Source organism: Salmo salar, chromosome 05, assembly GCF_965601325.2.
Source record: "Salmo salar chromosome 05, fSalSal1, whole genome shotgun sequence".
NCBI lineage: Eukaryota > Metazoa > Chordata > Actinopteri > Salmoniformes > Salmonidae > Salmo > Salmo salar.
In genome coordinates, this window is record NC_138295.1 from 5,339,568 (window position 1) to 5,360,166 (window position 20,599).

General features: G+C 48.2%; 1 protein-coding gene across 1 annotated transcript in view; it reads left to right on the forward strand.

Annotated features, from left to right (window-relative positions):
* Positions 1 to 20,599, forward strand: part of LOC106604127 (catenin (cadherin-associated protein), alpha 1) — a 246,912-nt gene that overhangs the window by 57,814 nt on the left and 168,499 nt on the right. The window contains exon 8 of the mRNA XM_082974984.1: positions 13,633 to 13,836. Coding sequence (XP_082831110.1) covers positions 13,633 to 13,836 — 204 coding nt within the window. The remainder of the gene's footprint in view (positions 1 to 13,632; positions 13,837 to 20,599) is intronic.

Sequence of the window (20,599 nt, forward strand, 5' to 3'; positions counted from 1 at the left end):
CTGACTGATGTCTTGAGATGTTGCTTCAATATATCCACATCATTTTCCATCCTCATGATGCCATCTATTTTGTGAAGTGCACCAGTCCCTCCTGCAGCAAAGCACCCCCACAACATGATGCTGCCACCCCCGTGCTTCACGGTTGGGATGGTGTTCTTCGGGCTTGCAAGCCTCCCCCTTTCTCCTTCAAACATAACAATGGTCATTATGGCCAAAAAGTTCTATTTTTGTTTCATCAGACCAGAGGACATTTCTCCAAAAAGTACGATTTTTGTCCCCATTTGCAGTTGCAAACCGTAGTCTGGCTTTTTTATGCCGGTTTTGGAGCAGTGGCTTCTTCCTTGCTGAGCGGCCTTTCAGTTTGTCGATATAGAACTCGTTTTACTGTGGATATAGATACTTTACCTGTTTCCTCCAGCATCTTCACAAGGTCCTTTGCTGCTGTTCTGGGATTGATTTGTACTTTTTGCACCAAAGTACGTTCATCTCTAGGAGACAGAACGTGTCTCCTTCCTGAGCGGTATGACGGCTGCGTGGTCCCAGGGTGTTTATACTTGCGCACTATTGTTTGTACAGATGAATGTGGTACCTTCAGGCGTTTGGAAATTTCTCCCAAGGATGAACCAGACTTGTGGAGGTCTACATTTCTTTTTCTGTGGTCTTGGCTGATTTCTTTTGATTTTCCCATGATGTCAAGCAAAGAGGCACTGAGTTTGAAGGTAGGCCTTGAAATGTATCCACAGGTACACCTCCAATTGACTCAAATTATGTCAATTAGCTTATCAGAAGCTTCTAAACCCATGACATCGTTTTCTGGAATGTTCCAAGCTGTTTAAAGGCACAGTCAACTTAGTGGATGTAAACTTCCGACCCACTGGAATTGGGATACAATGAATTAGCAGTGAAATAATCTGTCTGTAAACAATTGTTGGGAAAATTACATGCACAAAGATGTCCTAACCGACTTTCAAAAACTATAGTTTGTTCACAAGAAGTTTGGAGTGGTTGGAAAAACGAGTTTAAATGACTCCAACCTAAGTGTATGTTAACTTCTAACTTCAACTGTAGATCTGAGCTGAACAAAACACTGTAGGCCATTCTGTTAAAACAACTAGAGACCGAATTCAAATCTTAACTGTCAAATGGTCCTTTTGTGATGCGTAAACGGAAACTAGTTCTGTACGATGGGGAGTGTTGTGGTCGATAAAACAGGATTGGATGTTGTCGGCCAATCACAAGTCATCAATGGGGCACTACGGTCATAGAGCCTTTGTGTGGCAAAGCAAATTAGAAGATTATCGGATCAATGGAAGATGGAATTACAATTATGGAATGATAGCGTTTCACAGATTGGCTGTGATATTCGCCTATTGATTTCTCCTGCCGGAGTGGCATCTGTAGTCAACAATGGAAAGCTGTTCTGACTTTGGCTGTGTTGTCTAGTGGAAATAACTCTCATTTCCTGGTTGCTAAAATTCTACAATTTGAGAGAAAACAAGCACTTAACAGTCTAGGGAATCATTGTACCATCTAAACTGCTGTGAAATAGTTTTTCAATAACATTTTTTTTTTTTTTACAGCTGTTTGAAGCATCCACTATTTCAAAAATGATTTCAAAGCAACTAAGATGGTCCAATGATTCACAAACTGAAATTGAATTAACAGTGTAGAATCTTTGCAGTCAGGACACAATTGCGACTTTTGCTAGATAACCCAGCCACAAAGTCAGAACAGTTTTCCCAGTTTGACAACAGATGCTGCTCTGACGTGAGACATTTAATAGGTGAATATCACAGCCAATCATGACACTGGTGGGTAAGGAATACTGTGAAACCCTATCATTCCAATATTAGATATGTCATGGACATTTTCTGAGTTTTTGTAACGGCTTTAAAGTAGTTTACAAATGTAATTTCTGCTGCTTCCCTCACTTGGATCGGACCCGGTTTATACGGGACTGGTCTAGTTGCGCTCGGGTCCGTTCAGAACAGGTGTCTTTTAATGTTTGACACTTATTTATGCATATTACACCCGTGAACCTCTACTAAAGGCCCAACATAACAACCCTGTCACAGCGGACAATGCCAGGAACATACTGTATCAGCTTGGCTGGCTTGTACCTACAACACTGGGTCGGCTTGGCTGGCTTGTACCTACAACACTGGGTCGGCTTGGCTGGCTTGTATCCCAACCAACAACGGTGGGTCGGCTTGGCCGGCTTGTACCCCAACCAACAACGGTGGGTCGGCTTGGCCGGCTTGTACCCCAACCAACAACGGTGGGTCGGCTTGGCCGGCTTGTACCCCAACCAACAACGGTGGGTCGGCTTGGCCGGCTTGTACCACAACCAACAACGGTGGGTCGGCTTGGCCGGCTTGTACCCCAACCAACAACGGTGGGTCGGCTTGGCCGGCTTGTACCCCAACCAACAACGGTGGGTCGGCTTGGCCGGCTTGTACCCCAACCAACAACGGTGGGTCGGCTTGGCCGGCTTGTACCCCAACCAACAACGGTGGGTCGGCTTGGCCGGCTTGTACCCCAACCAACAACGGTGGGTCGGCTTGGCCGGCTTGTACCCCAACCAACAACGGTGGGTCGGCTTGGCCGGCTTGTACCCCAACCAACAACGGTGGGTCGGCTTGGCCGGCTTGTACCCCAACCAACAACGGTGGGTCGGCTTGGCCGGCTTGTACCCCAACCAACAACGGTGGGTCGGCTTGGCCGGCTTGTACCCCAACCAACAACGGTGGGTCGGCTTGGCCGGCTTGTACCCCAACCAACAACGGTGGGTCGGCTTGGCCGGCTTGTACCCCAACCAACAACGGTGGGTCGGCTTGGCCGGCTTGTACCCCAACCAACAACGGTGGGTCGGCTTGGCCGGCTTGTACCCCAACCAACAACGGTGGGTCTCTCTAAAGCTGCCATTTGAAGCGGAGTAACACCTGCCGTTCCCCTATAAAGATGTTCATAATTAGAATATCAATAACCAGTATAGCTGCATTAATTTACTGACTGATGCCATTTCTCTGCAAATATATTTACTTTCAGCCATACGATTCAGTAGCTCGTAGCAAAACCTGAACAATTAGGATGTATTTGAAGTATCTGACACTTTCTGTTGGCAACTAAGGGAAGCTCTTGAAGCCTCCTCCTGTAATATCACAGCTTGTAGGGGAAGCTCTTGAAGCCTCCTCCTGTAATATCACAGCTTGTAGGGGAAGCTCTTGAAGCCTCCTCCTGTAATATCACAGCTTGTAGGGGAAGCTCTTGAAGCCTCCTGTAATATCACAGCTTGTAGGGGAAGCGCTTGAAGCCTCTTCCTATAATATCACAGCTTGTAGGGGAAGCTCTTGAAGCTTCCTCCTGTAATATCACATTAACTGCATTTTAATCTCGCATATTTTAAGGGGGAGACTGCACATGCTATATCATGAACTAGTATTTTATTTACTTGACAATGTTATAAAACAATATTTCTCAAATCAACAGTTTATTTTTCATTTACACAGGATATACCTGGTGTACACAGTACAATTTAAATGCTTACTTGCATGACATAGGTCAGGAAAATAAGGGAATGTTCCCAGTGAAGAGAAACTAGTGTTGTATTCTCCATCCAGTTCTCCTCCTCAAGCAGGCTGGTCAGTGGCAAAATCACTCCTCCAGGTCTTAACCTGACTTTGGTTGATTGATGGGTCGTTCTCTGGTGTTTCTTAGCCTGGAGAGAAGAGGAGCTGGGAGGGGGAGGTGCAGTGGGAGGAAGTACAGTGGTTTGATAAAGGCAGAGGCGTTACTCTCTACAGCTCAGATGGCATGTGTATAAAAAGAGCCAGATAAATGAAAGGACACGTGAGATGGAGAAGCGCAGAAGAGGAGAGGATGGGAGGGGGGAGAGAGCAGAAGAGGAGAGGATGGGAGGGGGGAGAAGAACAGAAGAGAGGATGGGAGGGGGGGGGAGAGCAGAAGAGGAGAGGATGGGAGGGGGGGGGAGAGCAGAAGAGGAGAGGATGGGAGGGGGGGGGAGAGCAGAAGAGGAGAGGATGGGAGGGGGGGGGAGAGCAGAAGGGGAGAGGATGGGAGGGGGGGGAGCAGAAGAGAGGATGGGAGGGGGGGAGAGCAGAAGAGGAGAGGATGGGAGGGGGGGAGAGCAGAAGAGGAGAGGATGGGAGGGGGGGGGAGAGCAGGAGAGGATGGGAGGGGGGGGGGAGAGCAGGAGAGGATGGGAGGGGGGGGGAGAGCAGAAGAGAGGATGGGAGGGGGGGAGAGCAGAAGAGAGGATGGGAGGGGGGGGAGAGCAGAAGAGAGGATGGGAGGGGGGGGAGAGCAGAAGAGAGGATGGGAGGGGGGGGAGAGCAGAAGAGAGGATGGGAGGGGGGGAGAGCAGAAGAGAGGATGGGAGGGGGGGAGAGCAGGAGAGGATGGGAGGGGGGGGGAGAGCAGAAGAGGAGAGGATGGGAGGGGGGGGGAGGAGCAGAAGAGGAGAGGATGGGAGGGGGGGGAGAAGAGCAGAAGAGGAGAGGATGGGAGGGGGGGGAGAAGAGGAGAGGATGGGAGGGGGGGGGAGAAGAGCAGAAGAGGAGAGGATGGGAGGGGGGGGAGAAGAGGAGAGGATGGGAGGGGGGGAGAAGAGCAGAAGAGGAGAGGATGGGAGGGGGTGGGAGAGCAGAAGAGGAGAGGATGGGAGGGGGGGAGAAGAGAGGATGGGAGGGGGGGGAGAAGAGCAGAAGAGGAGAGGATGGGAGGGGGGGGAGCAGAGGAGAGGAGGAGAGGATGGGAGGGGGGGGAGAGCAGAAGAGGATGGGAGGGGGGGGAGAGCAGAAGAGGAGAGGATGGGAGGGGGGGAGAGCAGAAGAGGAGAGGATGGGGGGGGGGGGGGGGAAGAGCAGGAGAGGATGGGAGGGGGGGGAGAGCAGGAGAGGATGGGAGGGGGGGGGGGAGCAGAAGCATGTCATCGTAGCAGCAGCACCTCAGATCTTGTGCGTCAGTAATTTCCTGGTGACCATGCACAAAGTTATTTCGTTTTGTTCTATTTTATTCCAGACCAGTTCCCTCTCTGGGTCCACAGTGCCTAATTTCAAGCACCGCCGATGCAACTTTCAGGGAGTGAGTCATAGACGAACACACACACGCGGAACATGTTGCCATGGCGACGTGACACGCAAGCAGAGGTTGTCAGACGAGATGGTGGGCGGTGGCGGAGTGTGTGTGTGTGTGTTTGTGTGGGGTGGGCTAACTAATAAGCCCAGAATGTAACATCTGAATAGTTGAATGTTTTTAAACGGTGATATGGCAGTGGAAAGGTTTTTGTAACAGGTGAAGATTGCTCTCTTTTTTTTGCTCCCTCTGTCTAGAGTGACTCACTCCGTGGCACCTCATCTCAGGGCTTCACATTCAGGTACATTTGCTATAGTGGCACTCCGGGCCAGTACCAAGTGAAAACTACTGGCCTGAATGAGGTAAATTACTGGCACGGGCCAAGATCACAGGAAAGCAAGTTATGCACGCTGAATTTCAATTGTGGGTGATTTCATGTTTCATTTGCAGCCTGGTCAAGTACCTTTCTATATTACAGCCAACCGTAAAATCTCTGATGCAGCATGGCGGCTGCATGGCTGATGCACGATCACCTGTCGGATGCAGCATGGCTGATGCACGATCACCTGTCGGATGCAGCATGGCTGATGCACGATCACCTGTCGGATGCAGCATGGCTGATGCACGATCACCTGTCTGATGCAGCATGGCGGCTGCATGGCTGATGCACGATCACCTGTCTGATGCAGCATGGCGGCTGCATGGCTGATGCACAATCACCTGTCTGATGCAGCATGGCGGCTGCATGGCTGATGCACAATCACCTGTCTGATGCAGCATGGCGGCTGCATGGCTGATGCACGATCACCTGTCTGATGCAGCATGGCGGCTGCATGGCTGATGCACGATCACCTGTCTGATGCAGCATGGCGGCTGCATGGCTGATGCACGATCACCTGTCTGATGCAGAATGGCGGCTGCATGGCTGATGCACAATCACCTGTCTGATGCAGCATGGCGGCTGCATGGCTGATGCACAATCACCTGTCTGATGCAGCATGGCGGCTGCATGGCTGATGCACAATCACCTGTCTGATGCAGCATGGCGGCTGCATGGCTGATGCACAATCACCTGTCTGATGCAGCATGGCGGCTGCATGGCTGATGCACAATCACCTGTCTGATGCAGCATGGCGGCTGCATGGCTGATGCACCGGGTTGTTTAACCCCGATTTAAAATCCCACTGGCACTAATACAATTGTGGTTTTGTTTATAATTAGTGTGAATTTTAGTGGCCTACTGTTTGTTCATTCAAATGGCCTATGCAAATCCTGTGGTTACTTTTTGGTCACGCCAGACATTCAGATTGTAAAATGCTGCCAATTGTGGGGGGGAAAAATGTTGAAATAAATCACACAGCACTCGAAAGCTGGTATTTCCCTCGTTTCAATAATTGCCATTAAAACTGTTCTCTTTTCCTGAGTTTGCGTTGAGACATTTTGCCTGGTGACTGGGCTTATTAGAGCAATTTTCTCAGCTCACACCAATCCGTTGTGCGAGTTGGGTCTTCTTGCCACCCGACAGTTGATATTCAGCTGTTAAATACCTCTCTGGGGTATGTGGGATGCTAGCGTCCCACCTGCGGGACACACTGCCAACAGCCAGTGAAATAGCAGGGCGCCAAATTCAAAACAACAAAAATCTCATAATTCAAATGTCTCAAACATACAACTATTATATCCCATTTTAAAGATACACTTCTCGTTAATCCAACGACATTGTCCGATTTCAAAAAGGCTTTACGGCAAAAGCATAGCATTAGATTATGTTAGGACATCACCTTGACAAGGAAAACCACACAGCCATTTTCCAAGCAAGAGAGGTGTCACAAAAACCAGAGAAACAGCTAATTAATCACTAACCTTTAACCTCTAGGGTAGGTGGCACCAAATCGTCCCACCTACGTAACAGCCAGTGGAATCCTGTGGCGCGTTATTCAAATACCTTAGAAATGCTATTACTTCAATTTCTCAAACATATGACTATTTTACACCATTTTAAAGACAAGACTCTCGTTAATCTAACCACACTGTCCGATTTCAAAAAGGCTTTACAACGAAAGCAAAACATTAGATTATGTCAGCAGAGTACCCAGCCAGAAATAATCAGACACCCATTTTTCAAGCTAGCATATAATGTCACAAAAACCCAGAAGACAGCTAAATGCAGCACTAACCTTTGATCTTCATCAGATGACACACCTAGGACATTATGTTATACAATACATGCATGTTTTGTTCAATCAAGTTCATATTTATATCAAAAACCAGCTTTTTACATTAGCATGTGACTAGCATTCCCACCGAACACTGCCGGTGAATTTACTAAATTACTCACGATAAACGTTCACAAAAAACACAATTATTTAAAGAATTATAGATAACAGAACTCCTCTATGCACTCGATATGTCCGATTTTAAAATAGCTTTTCGGTGAAAGCACATTTTGCAATATTCTCAGTAGATAGCCCGGCATCACAGGGCTAGCTATTTAGACACCCAGCAAGTTTAGCACTCACCAAAGTCAGATTTACTATAAGAAAAATGTTATTACCTTCGTCAGAATGCACTCCCAGGACTTCTACTTCAATAACAAATGTTGGTTTGGTCCCAAATAATCCATCGTTATATCCAAATAGCGGCGTTTTGTTCGTGCGTTCAAGACACTATCCGAAAGGGTAAATAAGGGTGACGAGCATGGCGCAATTCGTGACAAAAAAATTCTAAATATTCCATTACCGTACTTCGAAGCATGTCAACCGCTGTTTAAAATCAATTTTTATGCCATTTTTCTCATAAAAAAGCGATAATATTTCGACCGGGAATCTGCGTTTAGGTAAACAGACGAAAGAAAATAAAGCATGGGGTTGACTCGGGCACGCGCCTAAGCCCATAGTACTCTGATCGGCCACTTGCCAAAAGCGATAATGTGTTTCAGCCAGAGGCTGCCTCGATATTGTTCAGCTTTTTCCCGGGCTCTGAGAACCTATGGGAGCCGTAGGAAGTGTCAGGTTAGAGCAAAGATCCTCAGTCTTCAATAAAAAGAGCCAAGATGAAACACAACTTGTCAGACAGGCCACTTCCTGCATGGAATCTTCTCAGGTTTTGGCCTGCCATATGAGTTCTGTTATACTCAGACACCATTCAAACAGTTTTAGAAACTTTAGGGTGTTTTCTACCCAAAGCCAATAATTGTATGCATATTCTAGTTACTGGGCTGGAGTAGTAACCAGATTAAATCGGGTACGTTTTTTATCCGGCTGTGTCAATACTGCCCCCTAGCCCTAACAGGTTAATGATCTTCATCAGATGGCACTCATAGGACTTCATGTTACACAATACATGTATGTTTTGCTCGATAAAGTTCATATTTATATCCAAAATCTCCATTTTACATTGGCGTGTAATGTTCAGAAATGTTTTGCCTCCCAAAACTTCCAGTGAATGAGCACATCAATTTACAGAAATACTCATCATAAACGTCGATTAAAATATTAAACTGTTATTCAAAGAATTATAGATACACTTCTCCTTAATGCAACCGCTGTGTCAGATTAAAAAAAAAACTTTACAGCGAAAGCACACTTTGCAATAATCTGAGTACAGCGTTCAGACGCGAAACAAAACCCGTCATTTTGTGGAGTCAACAAAACTCAGAAATAATATTATAAATACTCACTTACCTTTGAAGATCTTCATCAGAATGCACTCCCAGGAATCCCAGGTCCACAATAAATGTTTTTGTTTGATAAAGTCTGTCATTTATGTCCAAATACCTCCTTTTTGTTCACGCGTTCAGTCCACTACTCCAAATGCAGGAAGCGCGCGCAAAATGTCACGAACAAAAAGTTATATTTACGTTCGCAGAAATGTCAAACAATGTATAGCATCAATCTTTAGGATGTTTTTAACATAAATCTTCAGTAATATTCCAACCGGACAATTCCAATGTCTTCAGAAAAGAAAAGGAACACAGCTAACTCTCACGTGAGTGCGCGCCACTGAGCTCATGTCATTTTCTCACTCTTCTACTTCCAGGACCTCTTATTCTCTCAATATTCACAGTGGAAGCATGAAACGGCGTTCTAAAGACTGTTGACATCTAGTGGAAGCCTTAGGAAGTGCAAAATGAACCCCAAGTCACTGAATAGGCAATCACTTGAAAAACTACAAACCTCAGATTTCCACACTTCCTGGTTGGATTTTTCTCAGGTTGTTTCCTTCCATATGAGTTCTGTTATACTCAGACATCATTCAAACAGGTTTAGAAGCTTCAGTGTTTTCTATCAAAATCTACTAATAATATGCATATTTGCGAAAGCAAAACATTAGATTATGTTAGGAGAGTACATAGACAAGGAGGATGTGTAAATGAGAACTTGTTCTCAACTGGCCTAGCTGGTTAAAGGTAAAATAAAAAAAACTTGACTGGCCTGCACAGAGCCCTGACCTCAACCCCATGGAACACCTTTGGGATGAATTGGATCGCCAACTGTGAGCCAGTCCTAATCACCCAACATCAGAGCCTGACCTCACTAATACTGTTGTGGCCGATTGGAAGCAAGTCCCCGCGGCAATGTTCCAACATCTCTCTAGTAGAAAGCCTTCCCAGAAGAGTGTAGGCTGCTTTTACAGCAAAGGGAGGGGGGGGGGGGGCAACTCCATATTAATGCAAATGATATGTTGAAAGATCAGGTGTCTGCTTACCTTTTTGGTCTTGCAGTGTATCTGTGACCAACAGATGCATATCTGTATTCCCAGTCATGTGAAATCCATAGATTAGAAAGGAAGTTTGAAAGATGCTGTAGAGAACCTCATTGGGAGATAAATCAATGAGGCTTTGTTCCCATTGATATCCTGAGGCTGATTGGATGGCCACAGCAGATTAACAGTGTTCAAGATGTCTGAGGCAGCTCCTCTGTAATTCCTAGTTTTATAAGACTTTGCAGCCAATTTGAGAACGTTCTACAACGTTCTCCTGTAGAACCTCCAGTCAGTTTATTTAAATAATACTAATACATTTGGGGAATGCCTATATTTGTCCTGTTACGTACAAGTGTGCCAAGACTTTACACCTGTCAAATCCGGGTAGATGTTGGATGAGAACGTCGAATTCACCAGACACTTTTGCGGGTAGTCATACTTGGGTTTATTTTCGATGTTTTGACTTTCTTCCGTTGCTAGCAAAGAAAACATCAACTTCTACTAGTGAGATTCGCGCAGCACAGGAACACAAGTGATGACTCCAAGTGCCTCTGTTACCAAGGTAACGTTGAAGAGGCAGCTGTTTTGTCTCGTGATATTTTGGTTCGAGGACGATGATCAGACTATACATTTAGATTGAGCAATATACTGCTTCCTAGTAACACATTTCCTGTTTTAGAAACATAACATAATTGTCATCGGCTTGTTTCTTTTGTGGGTTTTCGGTGTAATTATGGCCAAAGAAATGTGATTTTTCATTAACCTTCCAAAGGGGTATACAAAAAAAAGTTAGTTTTAGCCCCTGGTGTAATGGAAATGTGTTTCTTACATATCCCAACTCTCTTCCCCCCCCCCCCCCCCCCCCCCCAAGACACTTGCAGGGAGAGTGGGGCCATAGCCAGGGTCACAGTTGTCCAGCGCCTTCTGTAGCAATTGGGGTTAAGTGCCTTGCTCAAGGTCAAAGCGACATATTTTTAATCTCATCGGATCCTGTATTGAAACCAGCGACCTTTTACTGGCCCAACGCTCTAACCTGGAGGCTACCTGCTGCCCTGGTTATATATAGAGCACCACTTTGGACCAGAGCCCTGTGTGCCCTAGTCCAAAAGGAGTGCACTACCTAGGGTATAGTGTGTCATTTGGGGTGTTGTTCATAACTATAGGTATCCATCTGGGAGGCCTCTGGGGGCTTTGAAAAATAGACTGTTTAGACATCAGACTTCCCTGCAGGTTTAACAGAAGGCCTGTCGGATCCTGTCAAATCACGTTCTCTCCTGCCTGTCATCTTTCTCGCTCTCTGTTTCTCTCTCCCTTGAGGTCTCTACCCACTCTCTTCTCTCTCTGCCAGCTGAAAGGGTTAGGGTTTGCCAAACTGAAAGCACAAACCACCGCATTTAACTATGGAAAGTTGACTGAGAATATGGCTGAATACAAACAGTGTAGTTATTCCCTCCAAGGCAATCAAACAGGCAAAATGTCAATACAGCGATAAAGTGGAGTCACAGTTGAATGGCTCAGACACGAAACGTATGTGGCCTTGTCTCCAGACAATCACTGACTACAAAAGGAAAACCAGCCCCGTCGCGGACACGGTCTCGCTTCCGGACAAGCTAAACACCTTCGCCCGCTTTGAGGATAACACAGTGCCACCGACGCAGCCCGCTACCAAGGTCTGTGGGCTGTCCTTGAAGACGTTTAAGCGTGTTAACCCTTGCAAGGCTGCCGGCCCAGACGGCATCCCTAGCTGCGTCCTCAGAGCATGTACAGACCAGCTGGCTGGAGTGTTTACGGACATATTCAATCTCTCCATATCCCAGTCTGTTGTCCCCACATACTTCAAGATGGCCACCATTGTTCCTGTACCCAAGAAAGCAAACTAAATTACAATCTCCACATAGCACTCACTTCTGTCATCATGAAGTGCTTTGAGAGACTAGCCAAGGATCATATCACCTCCACCTTACCTAACACCCTAGACCCACTTCAATTTGCTTACCGCCCCAATAGATTCACAGACGATGCAATCGCCATCACACTGCACACTGCCCTATCCCATCTGGACAAGAGGAATACTTATGAAAGAATGCTGTAAATTAACTATAGCTCAATATTCAACACCATAATACCATCCAAGCTCATCAAGCTCGGAGCCATGGGTCTGAACCCAGCCCTGTACAACTGGGCCCTGGACTTTCTGACGGCCTGCCCCCAGATGGTGGAGGTAGGAAACAACACCTCCACTTCGCTGATCCTCAAAATGGGGCCCCACAAGGGAGCGTGCTCAGCCTCTTCCTGTACTCCCTGTTCACCCACGACTGCGTGGCCAGGCACACCTACAACTCAATCAAGTTTGCAGACTACACAACAGTAGTAGGCCTGATTACCAACAATGAGACATTCTACAGGGAGGAGGTGAGGGCCCTGTGAGTGTGGTTGCCAGGGTAATAACCTCTCTCACCCTATGTCAACAAACCAAAGGAGCTGATCGTGGACTTCAGGAAACAGCAGAGGGAGCACCCCCGTATCCACATCGGCAAGAACGCAGTGGAGAAGGTGGAAAGCTTCAAGTTCCTCGGCGTCCACATCACTGATCTGAAATGGTCCACCCACACAGTGGTGAAGACGGCGGAATAGCGCCTCTTCAACCTCAGGAGGCTGAAGAAATTTGGCTTGGCACCTAAAACCATCACAAATTTCTGCAGATGCACAATTGAGTGCATCTTGTTGGGCTGTATCACTGCCTGGTTTGGCTACTGCACTGACGGCAGCCACAGGGCTCTCCAGATGGTGGTGCGGTCTGCCCAACGCATCACCGGGGGCAAACTTCCTGTCCTCCCAGGAGGCGAAGTCAGTACAGGTGCATCAAAGCTGGGACCGAGAGACAGAAGCTGTTTTTCAATCTCAAGGCCATCACTAGCTGGCATCCACCCGGTTAAGTAACCCTGTACCTTAGAGGCTGCTGCCATATATACATAGACATGAAATCACCGGCCTCTTTTAGTAATGGAATACTAGTCACTTTAATGTTTACATACTGTTTTACTTATCTCATATGTATACTACTGTATTGTATACTACTATTGTATACTACTGTATTTTGGTCAATGCCACTGACTTTGCTCAATCTAATATTTATTTATTTCTCAATTCCATTATTTAACTTTCAGATTTGTGTGTATTATTGTGACCTGTTGGAACACGAGCATTTTACTACACCCGCAATAACATCTGCTGAATATGTGACCAATAACATCTGCTGAATATGTGACCAATAACATCTGCTGAATATGTGACCAATAACATCTGCTGAATATGTGACCAATAACATCTGCTGAATATGTGACCAATAACATCTGCTGAATATGTGACCAATAACATCTGCTGAATATGTGACCAATAACATCTGCTGAATATGTGACCAATAACATCTGCTGAATATGTGACCAATAACATCTGCTGAATGTGTATGTAACCAACTTAAAGATTTGATTTGAGAAGGAGAGTTAGAGCTTGTTTGTTTTTGTTACTAAATGCCTTTTACCCTCTGTGTTTTTCTGTTCTGTCTGTCACACTTGCTCTTTATCTCGTTCTCTCTCCCATGCTAAAACAAATCATTGGATGGACCCTCGTCTTTGAACTTTGATTTATTGTTTCCATATTTCTTTTAATTAAAATGTTTGTTTTTTTGCGGGGGTGTTTGGGCTCTTTGGGCAGAGAAGACATCAGAGTGGGAGAAAAAAGGTGTTGATGTGGGGATGGAACCTGTGTCTCTGCTGGGGAGTATTAATGTGTGACCACTCTGACCTCTGTTTTCTAACTCCCTCCGGCCAACAGAAGCAGATCATCGTGGACCCCCTGGCGTTCAGCGAGGAGCGTTTCCGCCCGTCTCTGGAGGAGCGCTTGGAGAGCATCATCAGTGGTGCAGCCCTCATGGCCGACTCGTCCTGCACCCGTGATGACCGGCGCGAGCGCATCGTGGCCGAGTGCAACTCTGTCCGTCAGGCTCTGCAGGACCTGCTGTCTGAGTACATGGGCAATGTAAGTGTCTTAGTCTCTTTCTCCCCTTTCTGATACTAACCCACCTTATGGACAGGTAGGTGGCTCATCTACCTTGCCCTCCATCTTCTCTATCCCGCTCTAGTCCTCTACACAGTTTTCTCATCGAGGCAATGTAAGTCTCATCACGTTCAAACAGTTACTGTTTCACCTCTACACTATTTTACCTCTCCCTCTGTTCTGACTCCTCTCACCTCTCTTCTCTCCCTCTGTTCTGACTCCTCTCACCTCTCTTCTCTCCCTCTGTTCTGACTCCTCTCACCTCTCTTCTCTCCCTCTGTTCTGACTCCTCTCACCTCTCTTCTCTCCCTCTGTTCTGACTCCTCTCTTCTCTCCCTCTGTTCTGACTCCTCTCTTCTCTCCCTCTGTTCTGACTCCTCTCTTCTCTCCCTCTGTTCTGACTCCTCTCTTCTCTCCCTCTGTTCTGACTCCTCTCTTCTCTCCCTCTGTTCTGACTCCTCTCTTCTCTCCCTCTGTTCTGACTCCTCTCTTCTCTCCCTCTGTTCTGACTCCTCTCTTCTCTCCCTCTGTTCTGACTCCTCTCTTCTCTCCCTCTGTTCTGACTCCTCTCTTCTCTCCCTCTGTTCTGACTCCTCTCTTCTCTCCCTCTGTTCTGACTCCTCTCTTCTCTCCCTCTGTTCTGACTCCTCTCTTCTCTCCCTCTGTTCTGACTCCTCTCTTCTCTCCCTCTGTTCTGACTCCTCTCTTCTCTCCCTCTGTTCTGACTCCTCTCTTCTCTCCCTCTGTTCTGACTCCTCTCTTCTCTCCCTCTGTTCTGACTCCTCTCTTCTCTCCCTCTGTTCTGACTCCTCTCACCTCTCCATATCTTCTCCTCTTCATGGACATGACAGGTAGGTAGTTATCTTGCTCAACAATGTCTCTGTGTGACTGAGTTTGAACCTGGGTCTCTGCCCCAATCTCCCCGATTTCATGGTATCCAAGTGGTAGTTAGTCTTGTCATCGCTGCAACTCCTGTACGAACTCTGGAGAGGCGACGGTCGAGAGCCGTGCGTCCTCCGAATCCAACCAACCCCGCACAGGAGTCGCTAGTGCGTGATGGGACAAGGACATCCCTGCCGGCCAAACCCTCTCCTAACCGACGACGCGGGGCCAATTGTGCACCGCCCCATGGGTCACGGTCGGCTGCGACAGAGCCTGGACTCCAACCCAGAATCTCTAGTGGCACAGCTAACACTGTGATGCAGTACCTTAGACCACTACACCACTCAGGAAGCCCCCAATCCCCCTTTAACCCGGGTCACCTCCCCCAGTCCCCCCCCTCTAACCCGGGTCACCTCCCCCAGTCCCCCCCCTAACCCGGGTCACCTCCCCCAATCCCCCCCCCCCCTCTAACCCGGGTCACCTCCCCCAGTCCCCCCCCCCCCTAACCCGGGGGCGCCTCCCCCAGTCCCCCCCCCCCTAACCCGGGGGCGCCTCCCCCAGTCCCCCCCCCCCCTAACCCGGGGGCGCCTCCCCCAGTCGTCCCCCCCCCCCCCCTCTAACCCGGGGGCGCCTCCCCCAATCCCCCCCCCCCCCCAACCCGGGTCACCTCCCCCAGTCCCCCCCCCCCCCCCCCCCTCTAACCCGGGTCACCTCCCCCAGTCCCCCCCCCCCCTAACCCGGGGGCGCCTCCCCCAGTCCCCCCCCCCCCCTCTAACCCGGGGGCGCCTCCCCCAGTCCCCCCCCCTAACCCGGGGGCGCCTCCCCCAGTCCCCCCCCCCCTCTAACCCGGGGGCGCCTCCCCCAGTCCCCCCCTCTAACCCGGGGGCGCCTCCCCCAATCCCCCCCCCCCCCCTCTAACCCGGGTCACCTCCCCCAGTCCCCCCCCCCCCTAACCCGGGGGCGCCTCCCCCAGTCCCCCCCCCCCTCTAACCCGGGGGCGCCTCCCCCAGTCCCCCCCCCCCCCCCCCCCTAACCCGGGGCGCCTCCCCCAATCCCCCCCACCCCCCTAACCCGGGTCACCTCCCCCAATCCCCCCCCCCCCCCCCTCTAACCCGGGTCACCTCCCCCAGTCCCCCCCCCCCCTAACCCGGGGGCGCCTCCCCCAGTCCCCCCCCCCCCTCTAACCCGGGGGCGCCTCCCCCAATCCCCCCCCCCCCCCTCTAACCCGGGTCGCCTCCCCCAGTCCTCCCCCCCCTAACCCGGGGGCGCCTCCCCCAGTCCCCCCCCCCTAACCCGGGGGCGCGTCCCCCCCCCCCCCCTCTAACCCGGGGGCGCCTCCCCCAGTCCCCCCCCCCCCCCCCCCCCCCTCTAACCCGGGGGCGCCTCCCCCAGTCCCCCCCCCTCTAACCCGGGGGCGCCTCCCCCAGTCCCCCCCCCCCCCTCTAACCCGGGGGCGCCTCCCCCAGTCCCCCCCCCCCCCCTAACCCGGGGGCGCCTCCCCCACTCCCCCCCCCCCTCTAACCCGGGGGCGCCTCCCCCAGTTCCCCCCCCCTCTTCCCCTGTATAAACATGAAGCATTTATCAAGCGATTAGGGAACAAGAATTTCTTAGTCTCACAATAATTGGCCTCCTGAAATCTATTAATCATTCAATAGACCCCATTATTCTCCCAGAAAGATAAATACACAATTTTAGTCCTAGCCTTGTAATCAATCTGGATTGGGTCTACTTAGTGATTGCTTAGAGGGGGGAAAACATTGTCTCTGTGAAGTCAACATGGTTTAGTGGATTTATGTTGGCTTGCGTGGAGCCATCCTCCTGTTTTTAGGGGGTAGAAGAGTTGAGGAAGAGATGACCAGCCAGTCCTAAGGGTTCTGGAGGGATGGGTTCTAGAATGCTGTTGGGTTGATTGTCTGCAGAATTACGACTGATTATGATAACGTACGGTATAGCGTTGTCTACATTTATGTCACTGTGTTGAGTCTCTCTGTATAGATGGTGATAGAGAGAGAGAATCTATTTCTGAGTTCAACAGTTTGCTTTCTGGAGAAAAGTTCACTCCTCAACTCCAGTCTGCTTTATTTTAGCCTCCTCAGGAGTGATGTTACTCTAGTGTCTGTTCCCATGTAATCAGGGTAGGATCTGTCTCGGCTAAGCTAGTGTCTGACATTCCCATGTAATCAGGGTAGGATCTGTCTCTGCTAATCTAGTGTCTGATGTTCCCATGTAATCAGGGTAGGATATGTCTCTGCTAATCTAGTGTCTGACATTCCCATGTAATCAGGGTAGGATCTCTCTGCATTTTTAAAAGGATTAGCAAAGGTGGAACGGTAATGTATTTCCATAATGAAAAGTAGAAAGTTGTCTGGCAGTCTGCAACTGCTGGCTACTGTAGCTACACACCAGCAAGGAACTGGCTGTCGTGACAGACTTTGAGCACTTGATCACTCGATGCTCGTTCACGAGTCAATCAAGACAATCTCAAACTGTAGTTGTCCAGTTATCGAGTGGGCATCCAATGGCACCCATGGCAGCGACATCTTCCCATGAATGTTAGCATGTTACCTAGCAACAAGTCACAAATTGTCAGAATAAATCAATCAATCAAATGTATTTATAAAGCCCTTTTTTTACATAAGCAGATGTCTCAAAGTGCTGTACAGAAACCCAGCCTAAAACCCCAAACAGCAAGCAATGCAGATGTAGAAGCACGGTGGCTAGGAAAAAAACTCCCTAGAAAGGCCAGAACCTAGGAAGAAACCTAGAGAGGAACCAGGCTGAGGGGTGTCCAGTCCTCTTCTGACTGTTCCAGTTGATATTACAAGAGTACTTGGCCATTAAGGCCATATCGTTCCTCAAGATGTTCAAACGTTCACAGAAAACCAGCAGAGTGTAGTAGTGGTGGTGGTAGTCGTCGGTGGTTGTAGAGTAAATGTCATTTGGCTTTTCATAGCCGAGAGAACGTCAAAGATGATTCATTTTGAAGTTTTACATTTCAACGTTTTAGTTGTGTATTTTTGCATCTCGCTGAGGAGTTTAGTGCATTTCTGTAGTTTGGTCATGTACACCAAACATGATTAACTTCCTAGTTAAACCTGAGTCTGTCACTTCATATGAAATGAGACGCTAACCAACCTGCTATTGCAACACTAAATGCAATTCTCCTACTGTAAGCATGCTAGCTAGTTAGCTAGCCGCTGTAGTAAGGGTATTTTAGTTTATTTTACCTTTAATGAAGCAGCAAACAGCCTGCTCTGCCCCGAGTCAGTACAGTATGGAGCCTGTTGCTGACCCTATGTTACAACCTAGTGATTGGTGCTTTGGAAACATACTGAACTATGGACTTGTTGCTTCATCCGCAAGTTGTCAAACTGTCTTTAAATACGTGACAAGCTACATGATTATCAGTGGCAGTAGCTAACATTCCATCCCTGTGTTTGTCAGTGAAGTTAGCTAGCTAGCAGCAGGCAGGGTTCACCAAGCTAAAACCAGCGAATTTAATCACTGGCGACTGATATTCACGGACTATACTAAACATTCATTTCCATGACACAGACTGACCAGGTGAATCCAAAGTGGTTGTATTGCTGCGGTAATGTCTTATCTAACTTGTTCTATTTTTCTGGTGTTTGTTGGCGCTCTTGTTTTGGGCCGTTGTAACATCTGAACCGCAGTTCCCCCCCTCGTTATCAGGATTTTTCCTTGATGAAAAAGGGGCTTAGGTGGTGGGCGTGGCAATGAGCGCGCGGTCAGATCATCTTTGTTTTAGACATGTTTAGCATTTTTTAAATTTCCTGCAACTCTAATTGTCAGTGGAGCTGAGATTTTGTTTTGCAGTTAAGCTATTTTTCTACAATTCTATGCGTTTTGCCATGGATAATGGAGTGTTATTTTGCTCTAGCATGATAACTAAATGAATACTGCTAAATTCATTGTTTTATTCTTCCGGTCAAGCTTTTATTTTGGTTTTTGTTTTAAATAATGCACGGCATTCGGGAAATATTCAGATTCCTTGACTTTTTGTCCACATTTTCTTACACTACAGCCTTATTCTAAAATGGATTTAAAAAATGATCAACTTATCAATCAACACACAATACCCCATAATGACAAAGCAAACTTTTATTTTTAATATTGGCACATTTTATAAAATAAAAATAAACCTTATTTACATAAGTTTTCAGACCCATTGCTGTGAGACACGAAATTGAGCTCAGGTGCATCCTGTTTCCATTGATCATCCTTAGTTTCTACAACTTGATTGGAGTCCACCTGTGGTAAATTCAATTGATGGACAATATTTGAAAAGCGCACACCTGTCTATATAAGGTCCCACAGTTGACGGTGCATGTCAGAGCAAAAACCAAGCCGTGAGGTCGAAGGAATTGTCCCTAGAGCTCTGAGACAGGATTGTGTCGAGGCACAGATCTGGGGAAGGGTACCAAAACATTTCTGCAGCATTGAAGGTCCCCAATAACATATTTGCCTCCATTCCTAAATGGAAGAAGTTTGGAATGTCAAGACTCTTCTGGTGCTGTTCGCCCGGCCAAACTAAGCAGTCGGGGAGAAGGTTTTTGGTCAAGGGGGTCCAGACGGAAGCCACTCCTCAGTGAAAGGAACATGACAGCCCACTGGGAGTTTGCCAATTGGCACCTAAAGGACTCTGACTATGAGAAACAAGACTCTCTGATCTGATGGAACCAAGATTGAACTCTTTGGCCTGAATGCCAAGTGTCACGTCTGGAAGAAACCTGGCACCATCCCTACGGTGAAGCATGGTGATGGCAGCATCATGCTGCAGGGATGTTTTTCAGCAGCAGGGCCTGGGAAACGAGTCAGGATCGACGTAAATATAAACGGAGCAAAGTAGAGATCCTTGATGAAAACCTGCTCCAGAGCGCTCAGGACCTCAGACTGGGGCGAAGGTTCACCTTCCAACAGGACAACGACCCTAAGCACACAGCCAAGACAACGCAGGAGTGGCTTCGGGACAAGTCTCAATGTATTTGAGTGGCCCAGCCAGAGGCCGGACTTGAGCCTGATCGAACATCTCTGGAGACCTGAAAATAGCTGTGCAGCGATGCTCCCCGTCCAACCTGACAGCTTGAGAGGATCTGCAGAGAAGAATGGAAGAAACTCCACAAATACAGGTGTGCCAAGCTTGTAATGTTATACTCAAGAAGATTCAAGGCTGTAATCGCTGCCAAAGGTGTTTCAACAAAGTGTTGAGTAAAAGGTATGAATGCTTATGTAAATGAGATCTTAAAGTGTCTGCTTTGTCATTAAGGAATGTAGATTGATGAGGGGGGGAAAAAAACACCATTTAATCCATTTTAGAATAAGGCTGTTACGGAACAAGTCAAGAGGTCTGAATACTTCCTGACTGCACCGTCGGTCTCATCTTTTCTACTTTATCTGTTTTCATCCAGAAAATGTATTTTCAATTGTTTGGACTTAGGCGACCCGCCCAAGGGTTATTATAATGACAGAGAAATTCCTGGTTACAAATGGGCCTTGCATTATGGTCCTCCTTTCGCTGTTACAAATGGCATTGGATGACGAGTGTCGGCCCCTCACACTGCTCCAACCTGACTATCATGTCTTGGACACGTCGACGGTTTCTATAGTAGCCTTTATGCTTGCTGATGTCACTGTGTTGTCTAGCCTAATGTTTGGCTGGAGTCTACATCACTCAGTCCTGGGTCTGGCTCTGCATCCACAGCCACAGTAAGGTACTGTCCTCCCACGGGGTCTGGCTCTGCATCCACAGCCACAGTAAGGTACTGTCCTCCCACGGGGTCTGGCTCTGCATCCACAGCCACAGTTAGCCACTGTCCTCCCACGGGGTCTGGCTCTGCATCCA